Source organism: Oncorhynchus mykiss, chromosome 5, assembly GCF_057628025.1.
Source record: "Oncorhynchus mykiss isolate SJ-2025 chromosome 5, ASM5762802v1, whole genome shotgun sequence".
In the NCBI taxonomy this organism is placed as follows: domain Eukaryota; kingdom Metazoa; phylum Chordata; class Actinopteri; order Salmoniformes; family Salmonidae; genus Oncorhynchus; species Oncorhynchus mykiss.
In genome coordinates, this window is record NC_143026.1 from 69,790,778 (window position 1) to 69,811,071 (window position 20,294).

At 43.8% G+C, this 20,294-nt stretch overlaps 1 protein-coding gene across 2 annotated transcripts in view; it reads right to left on the minus strand.

The window, feature by feature from the left end:
• agbl4 (AGBL carboxypeptidase 4) overlaps positions 1-20,294 on the minus strand; it is a 408,538-nt gene that overhangs the window by 37,511 nt on the left and 350,733 nt on the right. For both annotated transcript variants that reach the window (XM_021604030.3, XM_090235706.1), the window contains 3 exons: positions 7,982-8,071; positions 6,170-6,284; positions 3,239-3,350 (listed from right to left, as the gene is read on the minus strand). In XM_021604030.3, coding sequence (XP_021459705.2) covers positions 3,239-3,350; positions 6,170-6,284; positions 7,982-8,071 — 317 coding nt within the window. The remainder of the gene's footprint in view (positions 1-3,238; positions 3,351-6,169; positions 6,285-7,981; positions 8,072-20,294) is intronic.

Here is a 20,294-nt window from a genome sequence, read left to right on the forward strand (position 1 = left end):
CAGTCAACCAGCCACGCCATACTTTACTGTCTTTAGTCATCCTATTTAGCTTGCCTGCCTAAGTATGCTGCAGAGCTGTCTGACTAAAAAATTATTTTACTAGTTATTCAAAGTAGATAAGGTATAATTTCACAAACTGTCTCTGTCCTTCTCCTAGATGTGTTGTGTACATTCCTCTCTCGTGCGGTCTATCCAGTCTGTGTGTATCTAACCTAACATGAAGTGTATCCGTCCAGAGATCTGTATATAATGACAAGATGCTAATGTCTATGCCCTAACAATGAGAGTCGTTGTCTCAAACACTGGAAGGCAAGGCGACAAGGTTAGCTCCAAAATAAATCCATAGAAACGCATTGTGTTATTTTGGACAGATTTTGGCAAGAGTTAAACATCTTGTTTCGCCTCTTCCTCTCTGATCGTCTTTGAGCTGGAAAAAACTGGTGCAATGGATTATGGTCATTATAGTTAAATACCACTTTCTGCCCTGAACTAGGTTGAAAACTATAACTCCCTTCAGCCCAGCGTCCCACATAATTATTGACTTGATTTCTCCGATTTCTCTCGTGAATGAGATTATTTCTCTCTAGAGAAACAGCGCGTTGGGCACAAAAAACGCACTAAATGGAATTCAAGTAATTGAACCAACGTCAGTCAAAGAGCTGGCCACAGTCACAGTCTGTTATTCCATCTACCAACCTCCCAACAATTCACACACCCTGGGTCTGTTTGGTGGATCTATGCTCCCATTGTGTCACCAAAGCATCTTGAGTACAAACTGCACACACCAGAAAGACACCCCAAATGGGTTCCTCCGCGGTGTCATTTTCTTGTTTTTTGCCTGTGAGAGCCAGACAGTTCTGCCTCAAACTGGAGGAGAAGTGGTTGAGGAATTGAAAAGGGGGAGTAATGATGGAGACAAATTGCCCGTAAATCTCAGAAATGGATAAGAAATGGGCCGATGACACCAGAGGACATCTCAACAGACAGACAGACAGAAAGAGCCGTTTCCTCAAGCGCCCTGAATACAGCAGACAATGGCTCCCCACAGAAATAAAGGAAAAGAGAGAAAGTACAGCCAGGAGGAGGAGGGGGGATTTTCAAGGTGCAATATTCATCTAACCGGTATGACCGCACCTAATACATTTGTTTCAGATAGAAAATTAATTTTCTAATATTAAAAAGGTCAGAAATGAACCATGGCAATACTGGCCCTTATGTCAGCCTTAACAAATTATCCAAAATGGCGCTGTCAGATTGCTGAGGATACGTTCACTATGATGAATGTTCTGAGTAATCAGCCAATCAAAAATAAATCTTATTTTCCTTTGATAAATGGTCTGGAAAAGCATTGCTTTAGGTGGGAGATGAGTTCATTTGTTTCTTCACTCTTCCTTTTTTAAAACAAACACCAAGGAGCTTGGGAACAGATTATGTTCCAATGTCCTAAAATTCAGATGGATTCAGCGCTATAATAAGGACATAAGGTGTTAGACTGCTTTGAGGTATTTTAAAAAGCAATTAAAATCTGTAATTAATGAAAATAAATCTTTGTCAATCAGGCTTAGATGGATTTTTAGAGATTATCAAAAAGGAGGGATCTTTCTCGAATGAAAGACAGATTCAATCACAGATTTTCAAAGATAAAAAAACTAAACGTGTATATTACTAAAAGGGATTAAATAAATGTTGTTGCAGTCTGACTGTCACTGAGCCCTTTCCTAAAGCTAGAGAAATGGCTTTGGTTTGACATTCTTCAAGAGTCAAATGGCCGTTGACAGCTTGAAATCCTCTGTGTCTGCAACCATCTGCCAGCTAGAGGGAAGCGGACAAATAAAGAGTAACATGCTAGCCCGGCACTGATCTCCTCCTGTTGTCCTCAGACCGTGACCTTGTAACCTCATTAGTGGATGTGCACAGTGTGAGACAGCAGTGGATGGAGGGCCAGGCCCCTGGCCATAGAGCTGGCACTGGGATTGGCATCTGGGAGCCCCAAATCTGAGTGCTGTGTCTGATGTGATTAGCTGGAGAGAGGCGGCCCAGGTCTCTCCTCTGACAGGGCCAGTCGGCCACAGCCAGGCCAGAGGATGGGATGGAGAGAGTGGGGCTGATGACATGTGGGGACATGGCCCTGCTTGGGATTGCACTGTATGGGTGAATGTAGTGCTGAGGGTGCTGGGGGGTTCAGAGACTGTGAGGTGGTGGAGAGGTGGAGAGCTTAACAAGAGTTCTCCTTCCAGCCACTGGATCAGCCAGTGGAATCATAATTACACATGTGGGCAGGCAGACAGAGGTTCTCTCCCTCAGACCTTGGTTCTGCACTAACCTACATGTGCATGTTCTCTATGGGAGTTGGAGTGCATTAGAGTGGGACTGTGAGGGAAAACAATGTATGCGTGTGAGTATGACACTGAATGCAAGTGTGTGTGTGTGTGTGTGTGTGTGTGTGTGTGTGTGTGTGTGTGTGTGTGTGTGTGTGTGTGTGTGTGTGTGTGTGTGTGTGTGTGTGTGTGTGTGTGTGTGTGTGTGTGTGTGTGTGTGTAAGAGAGTGAGAGAGCGAGAGTACCTATGTGTGGTGTGTGTTTGGATGGGAGTGTGTAGTTTGCAGAAGTGTGAGGGACATGAGTGGATCACTCTGCCGTGAAGGAGCCCATCGATCAGCATGTCAGCGCTGGGGGAAAAGGTTAAGCTGAGAGCCGTGCCCCTTTGCTCAGCAGAACACCCTGGTCTTATCAGGATTAGAAAGTGTAAGAAAGGGCAGACGATTCCCAGGACAGACTCTGACCTTCAGTAATCTAACAACCTGCGTTTCCACTTATAATTAACACGAAGGCAAAAAAACACAAGGGCCCGATCCTCTAACAAAGAAAGTACAAGCTGAATATAGAGTACACTACAGACACTGGCCCCTCAGTACAATCTAATGTCACAGAGACCTACACTTTGCAGAGAGCTGCTGAGTATCAATCCTACAGCACACCTTTCTATAGTTCTCAACCACATGAGTGCATAACCTTCTGAACTAAGTCAACTGGAAACAGAGTTTAGATTCAGAACAGTGTTCAAACCTCAACTCAGGTGTTTTATTTAGCTAGTATCTGTGGAATGTATGCATATTCTTGACTCTGATACTGTGTTGCATGTTTTGTGCTGCAGGGTGAGGAATAGACAGCCCACACAGTAACTACAGTACGAAGTGTGTAATACAGGTGTTGGTCGCGGGCTGGAGATTGGGACTCACTGGGTCTTGACTGAGCTGGACGATGAGCTGCTTGACGGCGTGGAGGGTGGGGTGGGCCCAGGGGGATGGCTCCTGCCAGTGACGGTTAAGGTCAAAGCCCATCAGAGAACACCTGGGAATGAACACACACACACACACGTGAGTTGAACATTTGCAGATACCTAACATTACTACTGATGCTGTGGCTGTATGTGTTTATATCTAATCAATTAAATCAACAATCAAACCTTCCCAAGAAACACAGATCTTTATTTTATATGAACAATCAATTAGCTTTAGCTTACCTATCGGAGATCTAAGATCCAATGTATTTCACTAGAAAGTAATTATACTGCAGTCAAAGAGCAGCTAAAGCCAGTACATCTAGTCAGAGGTTGCAGGTTGCAGATGTTTTATTGAGCCTGTCTTAACATTTAGTGTAGTTGCCTGGTTTGGCTCCCTTACGAGTCAGAATATTCTAGAGAGAGCTCAGTGACTTTCAACGTGGCACCGTTTATACGATGCCAACTTTCCATCAAGTCAGTTAGTCAAATGTTTGCCCTGCTAGAGCTGCCCCGGTCAACTGTAAGTGCTGTTAAGGTGAATTGGAAGCTTCTAGAAGCAACAACGGCTCAGCAGCGAAGTGGTAGACCACACAAGCTCACAGAATTGGACCGCAGAGTGCTGAAGTGTGTAGTGCATAAAAATCGTCTGTCCTCGGTTGCAACACTCACTACCGAGTTCCAAACTGCCTCTGGAAGCAACGTCAGCGAAAGAACTGTTCGTCGGGAGCTTCATGAAAGGGGTTTCCATGGCCGAGCAGCCGCACACAAGCCTAAGATCACCATGCTCAAAGCCAAGCGTCGGTTGAAGTGGTGTAAAGCTCGCTGCCATTGGACTCTGGAGCAGTGGAAACACGTTCTCTGGAGTGATGAATCACGCTTCACCATCTGGCAGTCCGACGGACGAATCTGGGTTTGGCAGATGCCAGGAGACGTTACCTGTCCAAATGCATAGTGCCAACTGTAAAGTTTGGTGGAGGAAGAATAATGGTCTGTTGCTGTTTATCATGGTTTGGGCTAGACCCCTTAGTTCCAGTGAAAGGACATTTTTACGCTACAGCATACAATGATATTCTAGACGCTTCTGTGCTTCCAACTTTGTGGGAACAGTTTGGGGAAGGCCCTTTTCTCTTTCGGCATGACAATGCCCCTGTGCACAAAGCGAGGTCACTAAAGAAATGGTTTGCCGAGATCAGTGTGGAAGAACTTGACTGGCCGGCACAGAGTCCTGACCTCATCCCCATCGAACACCGTTGGGATGAATTGGAGCGCCGACTGCGAGCCAGGCCTAATCGCCCAACATCAGTGCCCGACCTCACTAATGCTCTTTTGGCTGAATGGAAGCAAGTCCCAGCAATGTTCCAACATCTAGTGGAAAGCCTTCCCAGACGAGTGGAGGCTGTTATGACAGCAAAGGGGGGACTAACGCCATTGCAATGCCCGTGAATTTGGAATGAGATGTTCGATGAGCTGGTATCCACATACTTTTGGTCATGTCGTGTATATGTTTACTATACATCTTTATCTTATCTGACATGCCACAACTGAAGTTCCTTCTGGAAAAATAAAGTAACTCTCGTCTATTCCAGAGTGGCTGTGGAAGGAAGGTAGCTGGGCTATTGAGCTGCTGCTGCTCAGTATCCATGACTTTCATGGGGGCCTGTGTCTGCGTGTCAATGCCAATGTGTAAGCAGGCATGCCTGAAATACTAATCTGTGGTCAGCACTGATTGATTCTGATCCCTGCATGCATCTGTTCGATCGCCCTCCAGATGCAGTGTGCTGCTGAGCCCACAGAAAGGCCAATCAGGCCTCACTGGGAGGGGCAGAGAGAGACACTCTTATTCACTTCATATTAATATGGAGCTTATCACCATTCAGCCAGGCCGACCGCATCATTTTCCAGAGTTGATGAAAACAACCTTTAAGGGTCAACAATCAGCAACAAGATGTTTTTAACCCCTGTCATCATCAGAGCAGATGTGATGTACCATTGACAGACTGGGTGCAGCGCAGGGAAGCGACCACTAGATGGCAGCCACAAACACTTTTATTGGCAGCACCAGAGTCTCAGCACATTTGTATTCCTTATGTCCAACCCATTAAGTAAAAGGCAATTATGGAGAGGGAGGTGGAAATGATGCCCATGGAGCCTGTGCCTCAGTGCTAAACAGAGGCTGGAACGTATGGCCTCAGAAACAGCAGCACTACAACTAAACCCTGTGAAAACACGCTCAGCAGAGTGTATGAGACACCGCATGGCAAGAACAGGCAAGATGGCACAGGCAAGATGTGTCTCACACAAGAAATAGGTATAGAAAGGAATAAATATATGTAGACGAGTAAGGGGAGAGTGGATGTGGGTTTATATGTCTGTGACACAAATACTCTAACACATCCCCCACTGGTAAATGTGTGTGTGTCTGGCTTTACACACACGATTTGATTGACAACAAGCACTGGAGAATAAGAGGGGGAATTGACTACTGCAGCTATTGCAATGATCTGAACTGTCAACAGAGGAGAAAAGAGATCGGCAAAATCGGAAAGCCAGCAGGTCGTATTCCAGAGATGGTGCGGTTGCCCATCCAGATATACCCACACATGGCCTTTGGTTTAATTCATATCTGTAACAGCAGAATATATCAATCCTCTGGTAGGAGACCTACACAGTGGGCATTACCAAACACATCATCTCTCCTTAGCTCTAGCAACGTGATGCAGCCTAGTCAGATATCTCTATCGGAATCCATCAAATGTACAACTTTTCAGAGGTAGACCTCAAGCAACATGATGGAAATTACTACAGCAGTAAATGTCATAAAACAACTGAACAGCTCTTTTAGTCCATGAAGAAACGGGTGATTTTATATATTGATAGTAGAGCTTACCTGTAGTTGCCTAAGTAGACGCCGTCAGGGTTGAGCATGGGTACAATCTTAAAGATGACATGGTCACGCAAGGTTTGGGCCACAGGGTGCTGGCTGACTAGGAAGTCAATCACTCCTAAACAATAAAACATGGAGATACACAAGAGAGACTGTCAGGGTTATTTCACTCTATAACTGGAAAGCATCATGCTCAAAGCTATTCTCTCTCACTCACACCCAGAAGCAAGCATGGACAACCACGCACACACACACCCCCCCGCACACACTCCCAGTAAAATGGACTTTAAAGGAAAACTCAAGGCCCCAGTTAATTGAGTTTTGAGTAACAAAAAGAAAAGGACAAAAAGAGGGCATTATATAAATCTGAGGGGAAATCTGAGACATCCGTCCACAATCGATAGAAATGGAATGGAGCTGACAGTGGGATAAAAACAGACAGCGGACCTAATTAGCCCACAGGGCCTCAGCCACTGAGTGAGGGAGATAATGCTATCTGCCACAGATGAGACAGCGAGAGTGAGAGAGTTGGAAAGAGAGAGACAGAGAGAGATAGATACATACCGGCTACTGAAAGCCATCCACAGCCCTAGACTGAAGCAGGATAATTGACAGGTAAATAAGAAGCAAAGAGGGCCGACAGCCAGCCTGTAGCCCTCCCTCCCCATCCCACTACAGCCGCCCGCCCCACTCTGTCCTGCTCGTTACCATTAATGGAGGCATAACAAGCTCTCTAATTGAGTCAATGTGGCAGGCAGGAGGAGAGATGGAGCATGGGACACAGGTACAGGCCACAGAGTGTGCCATCTAATTACTCAGACTTCCTGAGATTACTTCATGCACATCTGCGTGTCGGAGCTGGGGCTGGTCCTTTGTGGAGCTTAAAGTCACATTGAGCTACATGGGCTGTCTGCTCTCAGGGCTCTGGGGTGACCAAACACTACTCCACAGACTGGGAGCTTTTAACGGTTTCCTGTGCTGTATTGTCAATGGAAAAGTAAAGAAGATCCAAGGACAAGCTTTAACTTAAACTATGATATTAGCTCAAACTGTAAAGACCAGTTAAGCCCAGACTTCAACCCTAACCCTGACCCTAAGCCTAACCCATGTCCCCAAAACCCAAGCTACAAACAGGCTAGTATAATACTCTTACATACACTCTTAGAAAAAAGGGTTCCAAAAGGATTATTTGGCTGTCCCCATAGGATAACCCTTTTTGATTCCAGGTAGAACCACTTTTGGTTCCAGGTAGAACCCTTCAGGGTTCAATGTATAATCATCTATTGAAAGGGTTCTACATGGAACCCAAAAAGGTTCTACCTAGAACCAAAAGGGTTCTACCTGGAGCCAAAAATGGTTCTTCAGAGTTCTCTTATGGGAACAGCCAAAGAACCCTTTTAGGTTCTAGATGGCACCTTTTGTTCTAAGAAGTTAGTCTTGTGTCCATGCTTTATGTAAAACCTCTTCAACCGTCATCTCATTAACTGTAACTCACTCTTTCTTCACAGTTCAGATGTCCTTGATTTTGAGGAGAGAAACTCTCCAGGAGTTCAGTTACTTGTCGACAAAATAAGAGGCTCTTCAGGTGAGAGCTAATCTTAATAACAGCCTGACAAATGCCAGACATGTTAAGAGAGGTATGAGTGGAAGCCAAGGCTCTTTTTGAATAATCTGCTCCTTTGCCACTTTTTTCCCTGTAATTCTACGAGAACTTGATAAACTGCTGGTGAGATGCTCCACCTGGGCTGTGTGTCCGTGTGCACACATGAGTATTAGGGATGTGTATAGAGCACCAGGTTGGAGACAGAGACCTACCTTGGCAGATGAAGGATGCAGGCGACTCCCCAGGGTGTACACGGGCTGTAAGGACAACTAGCTTCTTCACCTTCTCTGGATTCTGTTGAGCTGGAGATGAAACACACACAGGTTAGATGCATGCATATTCGGACAACAGGGCAGCACAGGGGCGCCCCGCTGTCAGAATGAATTGGTCACTAAACACACTTCACAAGTATGTGCTGTAAATTAGCATTCAGCATTCATTCAAGGGATAATCACCCAGAAAACAGGATAAAGTGGATAAAACATTCAGTGACTACTACACACAGGTGTAATAAGGAACATACAGTATATATATATATATTTATCATTGTTAAAAAGGGACATTGTGGCCCATTGGAAATGATGTGATGTGTGTGCTCGTGAGGCTGCTCTAACTCATGTTGTGTAAGAACAGGCTCTTTGTAATGCAGCAAATTCAATTCCATGTGCAGTTTTCCCCACTAAAGATGCTACAATGACCTCCAGATCCATTTGGAGGTATTCTGCTGGAGGTATGTTTTCACAATCTACATGATGTTCATGATAGACTGCCCAGCTTAATGCACCATAAATCAAATCTGCCTGCTATTTCCTCTATGTGAAAGGACCAGGCTGTATGGGAAATTAGGAAGAATTGCATTCAGGCTAATAAAATCGTTTGGATGAATACTGGTGCTGCTGGACAAAAAGCTCTTTTAAAATGCTGATCTGCCTCCACCTGCTGCGAGTCACGCTCATTTCTATTCCTGCCTGCTCTGTTCTGTTCTGTTCTGCGTGGGGGACGGGGAGACAGGGGGCTCTGGCACAGCATCAGCCTTTGTTCATGTAGCACAATGTTCCCCTCGTTATCAACTACATGATGGGCTGTCCAAACACCAGGCCCTGCCTCTCATTTCTAAAGAGAGCAGGCAGGTTTCATTACCATCAACATGGTTACCTGCTGAATGGAGCGCTGGTATTCACCAGAAACACAGAAAAAGTCCCCCTATCCCTGGATCTGTTCTGCCTTCACAATGGACCCCTGGACCTCACCACGTAGTTACACACCATACTTTACCACATACAGGTCAAGCCTGTCTTCACTTGCTTTGTCTCTTATTCAATATAGATGATTACATTCCATATAGCAGATTATATTTACCTAGATGATGATAAATGTATATATTCCAGTGGTCACACAGAGGAATGCATTTTGATTCTTCAGGGCGTCCATTGGATGAATAAGTGATAGAGAGACGCCAAGCACAATGGAGAAGAGGATGGATTGACACCTTGGCCGGTATGGAGGAGGGGGTATCACTGGTACCCAAGTCAACCCACAAAAACGTCCCCCTCACTCTCAGCCCCGCACATGAATCATTAAGTAAGAGCATGGATTATTCAGCACACTCTTTGAATTATATATACATATATCACGGTCTGTAAAAACAAGCATGACCTAATACATAATGGCTCTTGCTTTGGTCTCCATAGGATAGCCCCAGGCTTGGGGAGATTTGAGGGTTCCGGGGGTGATAAGAGGGGACTGTGGCTAATGTTGTGAGGGTTGTGAGATGCTGGAGGGTTGTGAGATGCTAGAGGGCTGTGCAACTTTAGCCTGAGAGCAGGTATCAGAGAGCCAGTCAGTGATAACAGATGTTACTCTGCAGCTTGACCACAAATGATCACTATGTTTGGAAAGATGGTCTTAAGAAGTTTATAGCCACTGCTGAGAGGAAGCCAGACCTGTTAGCAGAACTCCACATGAGCCTAATTGTGTTGATCGCTACTGTTTGTCAGGGCCAAATACTATTTTGCTCAATAGAAGCAAACTGTACCAATGCACTTCAGTAAAGCTTGAAAACTGGCAAATGATTGTCACAGAACACAGGTCAGGCAGCCATCGGAGGTCGACATTTCTCCACATGTTTAGTGTTGCTAATGGCTGGAAGTAATTGTGTGCCTTATTTCTATGTACACAAACTTAATATCCTATTGATCCCCCTGAGCGTCTCCTGAGCAGAGAAAATACTAATTGGAAATGGGCTGCGTACCTTTTCCTCTCTTTAATTCCAATTACGATTCTAAGGGCTTTGGAAAACATGGGTTGTGGTGTGAGGGGGTGTGCGTAAACATAAAGTATTATTCTGTTTTTAAAGGAGAAGAAAAAAAGATAGTTCCCTCGCTTTCTCTCTTTGCCCTTCACAGAGACAAATGACTTTGCCATTCAGGAGTCTCGGCAGAGCCGCCGGGGCATTGGTTGTAAATGTGAGTGCTCACCAGGCCCAGCGCTCACTTGGGTGTGAAATTCCATCAGTTATAAATTCCACCTTGGCCTCGACCCGACGCGACATGGCTCTTGATGCACAACAATGGAGCAGTGCCCACATAGTGCCGTGGGCGAGCACAGGGAGCGCTTCATTCAGAGAGGACTTAAGGAAGTAAACGTAGCATGCACACAAAGCCCCTTCACATTAAAACCAACAACCTTGAAATAACAGCCACCTCACAACAGAAATCTGTGTGGGATTAAAAAATAATGCTCTTGTACATATATGTTTTATGCTAATTTGCCATTGCGCTTCATCAGTGCAATTTCCACCAGGCTTGCAGCTTAGAGAAGATCTACCGTTTATCTTAGTGCAGTGTATAGGGAGTGCCTAGGATCCCTGCTGCCTCCTCAGCCAAAGCACTCCCCTGCCTGCAACTCTCTGTCTATCTGCCTGCATGCCTCTGCCCAGCCGAGCGTTCAGCCAAACAGCACCACAGGTTCCCAGCCCCCAGAGCACAGCACACAGCTGCAGTGGCACATGCTGGCCAGCAGGTGCCGCTAAAGATCAGCAGGGGGCGCTGTAACCCCCACACATCCGGATCCATGGAAACAGGAGGGAGTGAAATACAACCTTTTAAAACAATAGAAATATGCTGTAGAGGCAAATTCTCCTGCAGCATCATTGAGTTATTTGCTCACTTTATTTTGGTTAAGCATTGGAAAGACAGTCTGATGCATGTGTGTGTGATGTATGCTTTCCAGGCTTATACACTGACATATGATATTGCAACACTCAAGATACAGGATAAGGAATCAAAATAAAGCAACCACAGAGTCAATGAGTCAAACTACACTTTTCATTGTTAAACAAATACACTCAGCACTGTCAGTTAGCCTTGAAAAACATGAATTTCCATTTCTTGTTTAAGTTTGAAAAGCAGATATTTTGTTATGATATCTAGTCTTTACCAATGGCTCTGCCCCATCTCCTTAGTGCCATATAAGCAGAGTGGAGTGGTGATAAGAGGAGAGCTTTGAGAGTTTCTTACTGAGCAGGTCTCCATGTAATGAACCTCTTAACACTACCATCATCACAGACCTCAATGGGCCTGTCACAGCACTGCAGATAAGGAGGGGACTTACATTAGGAAAGTCACAAGAGTCAGGGAGGAAAAAGTATAAGTGAGTGTAAGAGGGAGACTGTGTGTGTGTGTGTGTGTGAGAGAGAGAGAGGGAGAGAGAGAACTAAAGGTAGCGAACGAGAGAGCAAGAGAGAGAAATAGAGGGAGAAAAATGTCTGCCCACACCTTAGCATCAAACTGCTCCCTCAGCATATTTCTCACCTGAGAAAGTCACATACGCCACATTAGCGCTCAGAGCTTGAAAACATTTTAAGATGTCATATTACGATCAGGTCTGATAAATATGTAAATTCCACCAAAGAAGAAAAGTGTCTTTGACAAACATCCTAAATCTAATGAAATTTGAAGGTCACTCTGATTGTGCAGTTCAGCGTTTTTGCCATGACAGTCTCACCACTTCTAATTCAGACAGATAAGACTTGGAAAGGCTTCTGACATAATACAATTAACTGAGGTCATTGTTTTCTTGAGCTGGATTCATGGGATATCACATTCTGCAGAGTACAGTTTTTTATTGGATACTACTGGCATTATTCAGTATTCATGTATTAATATGTCAGTTACTACGACTCCCGAGTGGTTCAGCGGTCTAAGGCACTGCATATCAGTGCTAGAGGCGTCACTACAGACACCCTGGTTCAGCGGTCTAAGGCACTGCATATCAGTGCTAGAGGCGTCACTACAGACACCCTGGTTCAGCGGTCTAAGGCACTGCATATCAGTGCTAGAGGCGTCACTACAGACACCCTGGTTCAGCGGTCTAAGGCACTGCATATCAGTGCTAGAGGCGTCACTACAGACACCCTGGTTCAGCGGTCTAAGGCACTGCATATCAGTGCTAGAGGCGTCACTACAGACACCCTGGTTCAGCGGTCTAAGGCACTGCATATCAGTGCTAGATGCGTCACTACAGACACCCTGGTTCAGCGGTCTAAGGCACTGCATATCAGTGCTAGATGCGTCACTACAGACACCCTGGTTCAGCGGTCTAAGGCACTGCATATCAGTGCTAGATGCGTCACTACAGACACCCTGGTTCAGCGGTCTAAGGCACTGCATATCAGTGCTAGATGCATCACTACAGACACCCTGGTTCAGCGGTCTAAGGCACTGCATATCAGTGCTAGATGCATCACTACAGACACCCTGGTTCAGCGGTCTAAGGCACTGCATATCAGTGCTAGATGCGTCACTACAGACACCCTGGTTCAGCGGTCTAAGGCACTGCATATCAGTGCTAGAGGTGTCACTACAGACACCCTGGTTTGAATCCAGGCTATATCACAACCGGCCACGATTGGGTTTCCAATAGGGCGGAGCATAATTGGCCCAGCGTTGTCTAGGTTTGGCCGGGGTAGGCCGTCATTGAAAATAAGAATTTGTTCTTAACTGACTTGCCTAGTTAAATATCTCATTGAGATGATGCATGTTTCTTACATAGTTGTTTATTAACTCAAATACTGTAATATATGGTTTACGTAAAACACACAGACCATTCAAACCAGTGAACAGCCAGATGAGTAGAACAGTTGACTGAGTTGAATGGGACTGTGAGAGGGTGAAATGATGCTATAGTCACACACTGGTCCTGGATTGTCTCTGTGAGGAGAGACCAGTGCTGCCTCCCACTGTCCGAAGACTTTATTAACCCAGCCTCTGGCCCTACCAAGGCCCTACTCCCTATGAATGCACTAGAATAAATTCGCTTCACTTTGCGTGGAAGTGGAAGCACGACATGTGCGTCATATTCGCGACGTACAGCAGCAGGGTCAATCACGGATTAAAGAAGGAAAACCAGCCGCGTCGCGGACACTGACGTATTGCTTCCGGACAGGCTGAACACCTTCTTCGCTCGCATTGAAGATAATACAGTGCCACCGATGTAGACCGCTATTAAGGACTGTGAGCTCTCCTTCTCCATGGTCGACGTGATAAAGACATTTAGGCGTGTTAACCCTCGCAAGCATGCGCAGACCAGCTGGCTGGTGTGTTTACAGATATTCCATCTCTCCCTATCCCAGCCTGTTGTCCCCACATGCATGAAGACGACCACCATTGTCCCTGTACCTAAGAAAGCAAAGAAAATTGAACTAAATGACTATCGCCCCGTAGCACTAACCTCTGTCATCATGAAGTGCTTTGAAAGACCAGTCAAGGATCATATCACCTCCACCTTGCCTGTCACCCTAGACCCACTTCAATTTGCTTACCGACCCAATAGATTCACATACAATGCAATCGCCACCACACTGCCCTGACCCATCTGGACGAGAGGCATACCTATGTAAGAATGATGTTCATTGACTACAGCTCAGCATTCAACACCATAGTAACCTCCAAGCTCATTATCAAGCTGGAGACCCTGGGTCTGAACCCCACCCTGTGCAACTGGGTCCTGGACTTCCTGGCAGGTCGCCCCCAGATGGTGAGGGTAGGAAACAACACCTCCTCTTTGCTGATCCTCAACACTGGGGCCCCACAAGGGTGCGTGCTCAGCCCCCTCCTGTACTCCTGTTCACCCATGACTGTGTGGCCAAGCACGCCTCCAACTCAATCATCAAGTTTGCAGACGACACAACAGTAGTAGTCTTGATTACCAACAATGATGAAACAGTCTACAGGGAGGAGGCGAGGGCTCTGGGAGTGTGGTGCTAGGAAAATAACCTCAACGTCAACAAAACTAAAGAGATGATTGTGGACTTAAGGAAACAGCAGAGGGAGCACCCCCCTATCCACATCGATGGGACCACAGTGGAGAAAGTGGAAAGCTTCAAGTTCCTCGGTGTACACATCACTGACAAACTGAAATGGTCCATCCACACAGACAGTGTGGTGAAGAAGGCGCAACAGCGCCTCTTCAACCTCAGAAGGCTAAAAAAATGTGGCTTAACACCTAAAACCCCCAAACTTTTACAGATGCACAATTGAGAGTATCCTGTCGGGCTGTATCACCACCTGGTACGGCAACTGCACCATCCACAACCGCAAAGCTCTCCACAGTCTGCCCAACGCATTACCAGGGGAATACTTCCCGCCCTCCTGGACACCTACAGCACCCGAAGCCATAGGAAGGCCAAAGAGATCATCAAGGACATCAACCACCTGAGCCACTGCATGTTCACCCCGCCATCATCCAGAAGGCGAGGTCAGTACAAGCGCATCAAAGCTGAAAAACATCTTCTATCTCAAGGCCATCAGACTGTTAAACAGCCATCACTAACATAGAGAGGCTGCTGCCTACATACAGACTCGAAATCATTGGCCACTTTAATAAATGGATCACTAGTCACTTTAATAATGTTTACATATCTTGCATTACTCATCTCATATGTATAAACTGCACTCCACACTATTCTATGGTATCTTAGTCACTTTTAAATCGTGTTAGCATATTGCATATACTGTATTGTATTCTATACTACACCACTGACTGTTAAACAGCCAGCTCCAGCACATCAGAGGCTGCTGCCTATAGACATAGATTAGGAATCACTGGCCACTTTAAGGAAATTAAACACTAACCACTTTAAGAATGTCTCCGTATCTTGCATTGCTCATCTCATATGTATATACTGTATTCTATACTATGCCACTGTATCTTAGTCCAATGCCGCTCTGACATATATGTATATATATATTCTTAATCCATTCCTTACTTAGATTTATGCGTTTTTTGGTTAAATGTTGTGAAAATTTGAGATATTACTGTACTGTCGGAGCTAGAAGCACAAGCATTTCGCTACACGCACAATAACATATGCTAAACACGTGTATGTGACCAATAAAATGTGATTTGAAAAAAATAAATAATAATAATTGTCACTCACGTTAAATGTATACAGGCCCTTGGAATAAGATGCAGACGGTTGTTCTGCCCAGTCGATTGAGCCCGAACAACCATCAGAGCCCCCCTCTCTGCCCCCTCCTGCCACCCTCTGCTCCTCAAGGACAGGCAGAGAGGAAGAGAGAGGGCTTTAAAAGCAATAGAACTTTATGGCACTGTTTTCTTCCTCCTGAATAGGTCTGGTCATGACAGGATATAAGATTGTGGGAACACAAAGCCTCTGGTCTCGCTCAGATTTATTCAGCTCATCTTATTTTGGAGGCATGTTGGTGCCAAGGCCTTCTGAAACACTAATAAACCATCCTCCATCACTCCCCACTACAGGCCACACACATCCACTCCCAGAGAGAGATACCCTTGGCTCTCACAACATCCCTACTGTCACATACAGACTACAGAGCTCACAGTCATGCCAAATCTAGATTCCACCAAATGCCAACTCCCTCTCTGACTCCACAAAATGAAAAAGCAAAGCAGATAGCCACCGCAGACTCATATTTCATGATATTCTAGGACCAGGAAAAGGCAACAGAGGACAGTATGATGTGCGATGCTGACATTGGTCGAAGGTGCGGATTGACCACTCTAAAACACAGCTCCCCTGTCCCAACTGAGCTGATGAGAGGACAGCTGAAGTGGGCAATCAGTAGAGGATATTTCACAGTCAGCCTTGTGTGAGAAATGACCTGAAAAGAGGATTAGAATGGCATGTTGTGACACTCATATCAGAATCACGGCGAGGGAGAAACCCTTGAGAACGCAGCATGTAAATATAACCTCGGCCTCTCAAGTGGAGATGAAGCCCATAGGATAAAAGAACTGAGCGCAGTGTGATTACAGATCGATTTGCTGCAATCAAGGCCCTTATGCCTTTTCACTGTGAAATGAAAAGATTTCTCCACTTCAAGGGCGAGAGTGATGACAATTGAGGTCATGGGCGATTTGAAGTGACAGCTCCGAGGCAGGGGCTGAGGATTGAGGGTGGAGAATTTTCTCTTTAAAGAGGCGCTATCACAAATTTCTTGGATGAAGGGCTCCTAATTATGTAAATGGTGAGAGGCCGACCTGAGATATGGCCCACAGCAACAATTGACCATGTAAGCCTGCAGTTCCTTTGTGTTCTTTTCCAACAGATGATTCTGTGCAGCCGTTAGACAAGGTCAGCTTAGCTAGGGTACCCCATCAGCTTCCTTTTTCATGTAAAGCAATGGACTGTGTTTTTCCAGGCAAACAAAACACTCCCTTTTGTCATAATGCCTTCAAATGCAGATCCACATATCTCTTATAGCACTACATGATTACATATTTCTAGAGAAATGGAGGACTGAAGATCTTTTTCCACAGATTAGAGTAAGCAGATAGATTGTTGTTTGCGGATAGATTGTTGCTTCCATCAATGTAATTGTCTGCATCATTTCCAATCCCCCATATATTTTTTGGGTAAATGCATATATCTATATACATACATACATACATATACACACTTTTTTTTAGAATATACCTTTATTATTCCCCGCAAACCCTACCACCCCTCCCCTAAATGGAGTAACCTATTAAACAATAACACTTAGGCTTCTACCTTCAGTTTATACATATTATACACATTTTACAGATGAAATCTATTTTACAATAGTTATATTTTGTTTGTCCTCTATATTTTGTCCTCTATTTCTGATGTCCATCCAATTGTGAATTAAAGACAAAATATTTTGCTAAAATTATTATTATTTTATTGAATGATTGACTATGACTTTTCAAATCACCCAGTATTACTATCTGCAGCGTTAGTTCTAGGCAAATGTTGCAATTCTTTAGCCATTCCTGGACCTGAGATCAAAAACGAGCTACACATGGACAGTACCAAAATAAATGATCTAATGACTCTGCCTCCTCACAGCAGAATCTGCAGAGCTGGGAAGATTGTATCCCCCATATATACAGTCCCTTGGAAATGTATTCACACCCCTTGGCTTTTTATATTTTGTTGCATTGCGACCTGTAATTTAAATGGCTTTTTATTTGGATTTCATGTAATGGACTTACACAAAATAGTTAAAATTGTTGAAAGAAAATAACTTGTTTAAAAAATAAAGTGGTGAGTGGTGCATATATATATATATATGCACCCCCTTTGCTATGAAGCCCCTAAATAAGATCTGGTGTAACCAATTACCTTCAGAAGTCACATAATTAGTTAAATAAAGTCCACCTGTGTACAATCTAAGATTCACATGATCTGTCACATGATCTCAGTATATATACACCTGTTCTGAAAGGCCCCAGAGTCTGCAACACCACTAAGCAAGGGGCACCACCAAGCAAGCTGCACCATGAAGACCAAGGAGCTCTCCAATCAGGTCAGGGACAAAGTTGTGGAGAAGTACAGATCAGGGTTGGGTTATAAAAAAATATCAGAAACTTTGAACATCCCATGGAGCACAATTTAAATCCATTATTAAAAAATGGAAATAATATGACACCACAACAAACCTACCAAGAGAGGGCTTCCCACCAAAACTTACAGACCAGGCAAGGAGGGAATTATTCAGAGAGGCAACAAAGAGACCAAAGATAACCCCGAAGGAGCGGCAAAGCTCCACAGTGGAGATTGGAGTATATGTCCATAGGACCACTTTAAGCCATACACTCCACAGAGCTGGGCTTTACGGAAGAGTGGTCACAAAAAAAGTTATTGCTTAAAGAAAAAAATAAGCAAACACATTTGGTGTTCGCCAAAAGGCATGTGGGAGACTCCCCAAACATACAGAAGAAGGTACTCTGGTCAGATGAGACTAAAATAGAGATTTTTTGGCCATCAAGGAAAATGCTATGTCTGGCGCAAACCCAACACCTCTCATCACAACGAGAACACCATCCCCACAGTGAAGCATGGTGGTGGCAGCATCATGCTATGGGTAGGTTTTTCATCGGCAGGGACTGGGAAACTGGTCAGAATTGAAGGAATGATGGATGGCGCTAAATACCAGGAACTTCTAGAGGGAAACCTGTTACAGTCTTCCAGAGATTTGAGACTGGGACAGAGGTTCACCTTCCAGCAGGACAATGACCCTAATCATACTGCTAAAGCAACACTCAAGTGGTTTAAGGGGAAACATTTAAATGTCTTGGAATGGCCTAGTCAGAGCCCAGACCTCAATCCAATTGAAAATCTGTGGTATGACTTAAAGAACCCATCCAACTTGAAGGAGCTGGAGCAGTTTTGCCTTGAAGAATGGGCAAAAATCCCAGTGGCTAGATGTGCCAAGCTTATAGAGACACCCCAAGAGACTTGCAGCTGGAATTGCTGAAAAAGGCTCTACAAAGTATTGACTTTGGGGGGCGTGAATAGTTGTGCACGCTCAAGTTTTCTGTTTTCTTGTTTGTTTCAAAAGAAAAAATATTTTGCATCTTTTAAGTGGTACGCAGGCATGTTGTGTAAATCAAATGATACAACCCCCCCCCCCCCCAAAAAATACATTTTAATTCCAGGTTGTAAGGCAACAAAATAGGAAAAATGTCAAGGGGGATGAATACTTTTGCAAGCCACTGTATAATATTCTATTGGTTGCAAGAATTTGTATTATCATTTAAATTTAAAAATGAGAAGTTTTGAATCCGGCGTTGTTTTGCGTGTTAATTCATAAACCATGTGCCATGGAATCAGTACATCGAAAATCTCTTCCCAACTATTTTGGAATTTGTATGGCACAGCTGTCAATTTTTTGGTCTTTAAATGATATTGGTATATATTTTTATTTATCACAATTTTCTTCAACCATTTATGGTTTTTAATGCAGGGCTGACAGACAAGTTCCTTACTTTTTCCCCTTTCTACTTGCCTCTTCAATTTTTGGGGTAATGCTGCAATTTGTTGGTTGTAATTTTAGATAGAGCAGACATTTCCATATGTCTGTGTTAGCTGCATGTGTGACATAACCCCACCAGTCCTACTTATGATATCATTTACAAAAATTATACCTTTAAAAATGTTTTTAACAAAAAATTAAAAAAAAAAAAATAAATTAGTATATTTGAGTTGAATCACTATTGATTCTATTCTATTGACTGTTGTATTATTTGTTTTGTGTTTTCTGGTGGATAAAACTGAAATTGCAACCAACTTTCTAAGGCTTGTTTAAAAAATTACAATACTTTGGAGATTTCGTTTTCAAATAACCGAAAGTGAGCAGTTGTAATCTGAATAAAGGGGTAAAGGCCATTCTTGAACATGAGGTGAGACATTCTTACTCATTTACTTGAGAACCCTTTCAGATTTCAGTATAACTTTTTTATGACTGATGCCTTTAGTGAGAGGTCTAATGCTTTAATATTTAATACTTTCTGCCCTCTGAATTCATATTCATTATATACATAAATAGGCTCTTTTAATTTTGCCTGACTTGCCATTCCAAATTCAACTGAATATTTTTTGTTCATATAATTTTTAAAAAACAGGTCACTAGGTGTAGGCAAAACCATAAGCAAATAGGTCAAATGTGATATGACTAAAGAGTTAATCAGGGTGATTTTTAAAACTTTTAGACGGGTATTTTCCTTTCCATGGTAGAAAGATCTTATCTATTTTTGCCAACTTTCTATTCAAATTTATTGGAGTGAGATCAATTCTTTCTTTCGGGATATGTATACTGAGTATGTCCACATCCCTGTCAGACCATTTTATTGGTACACGGTAATGTAAAAGTTTAATTTTTTAGTGATCCAATACATAATCTAGTACACATCACAATTTGGTTATAATCCAGAGAGGTTAGCACAGATTTCTAATCCCTTAATATTGTTGGATCTAATTTTAACAGCTAACATTTCGATGGCAATAATAAATAGATATGCCGATAGTGGACAACCTTGTTTTACTCCTCTTGACAGGACTGGAACTTTATATATCCACCACTTTGATCCTGTTTCAGTAATAATGAAATCAGACCTTGTTGCTTGACCGATAATCTACCATTTATATAGGAGTGGTTAAAACATGCTAATAATGGTCCTCTGAGTATATAAAAAAAAAGTGTGGTATACTTCCACTGGTATGCCATCCAGTCCTGGAGT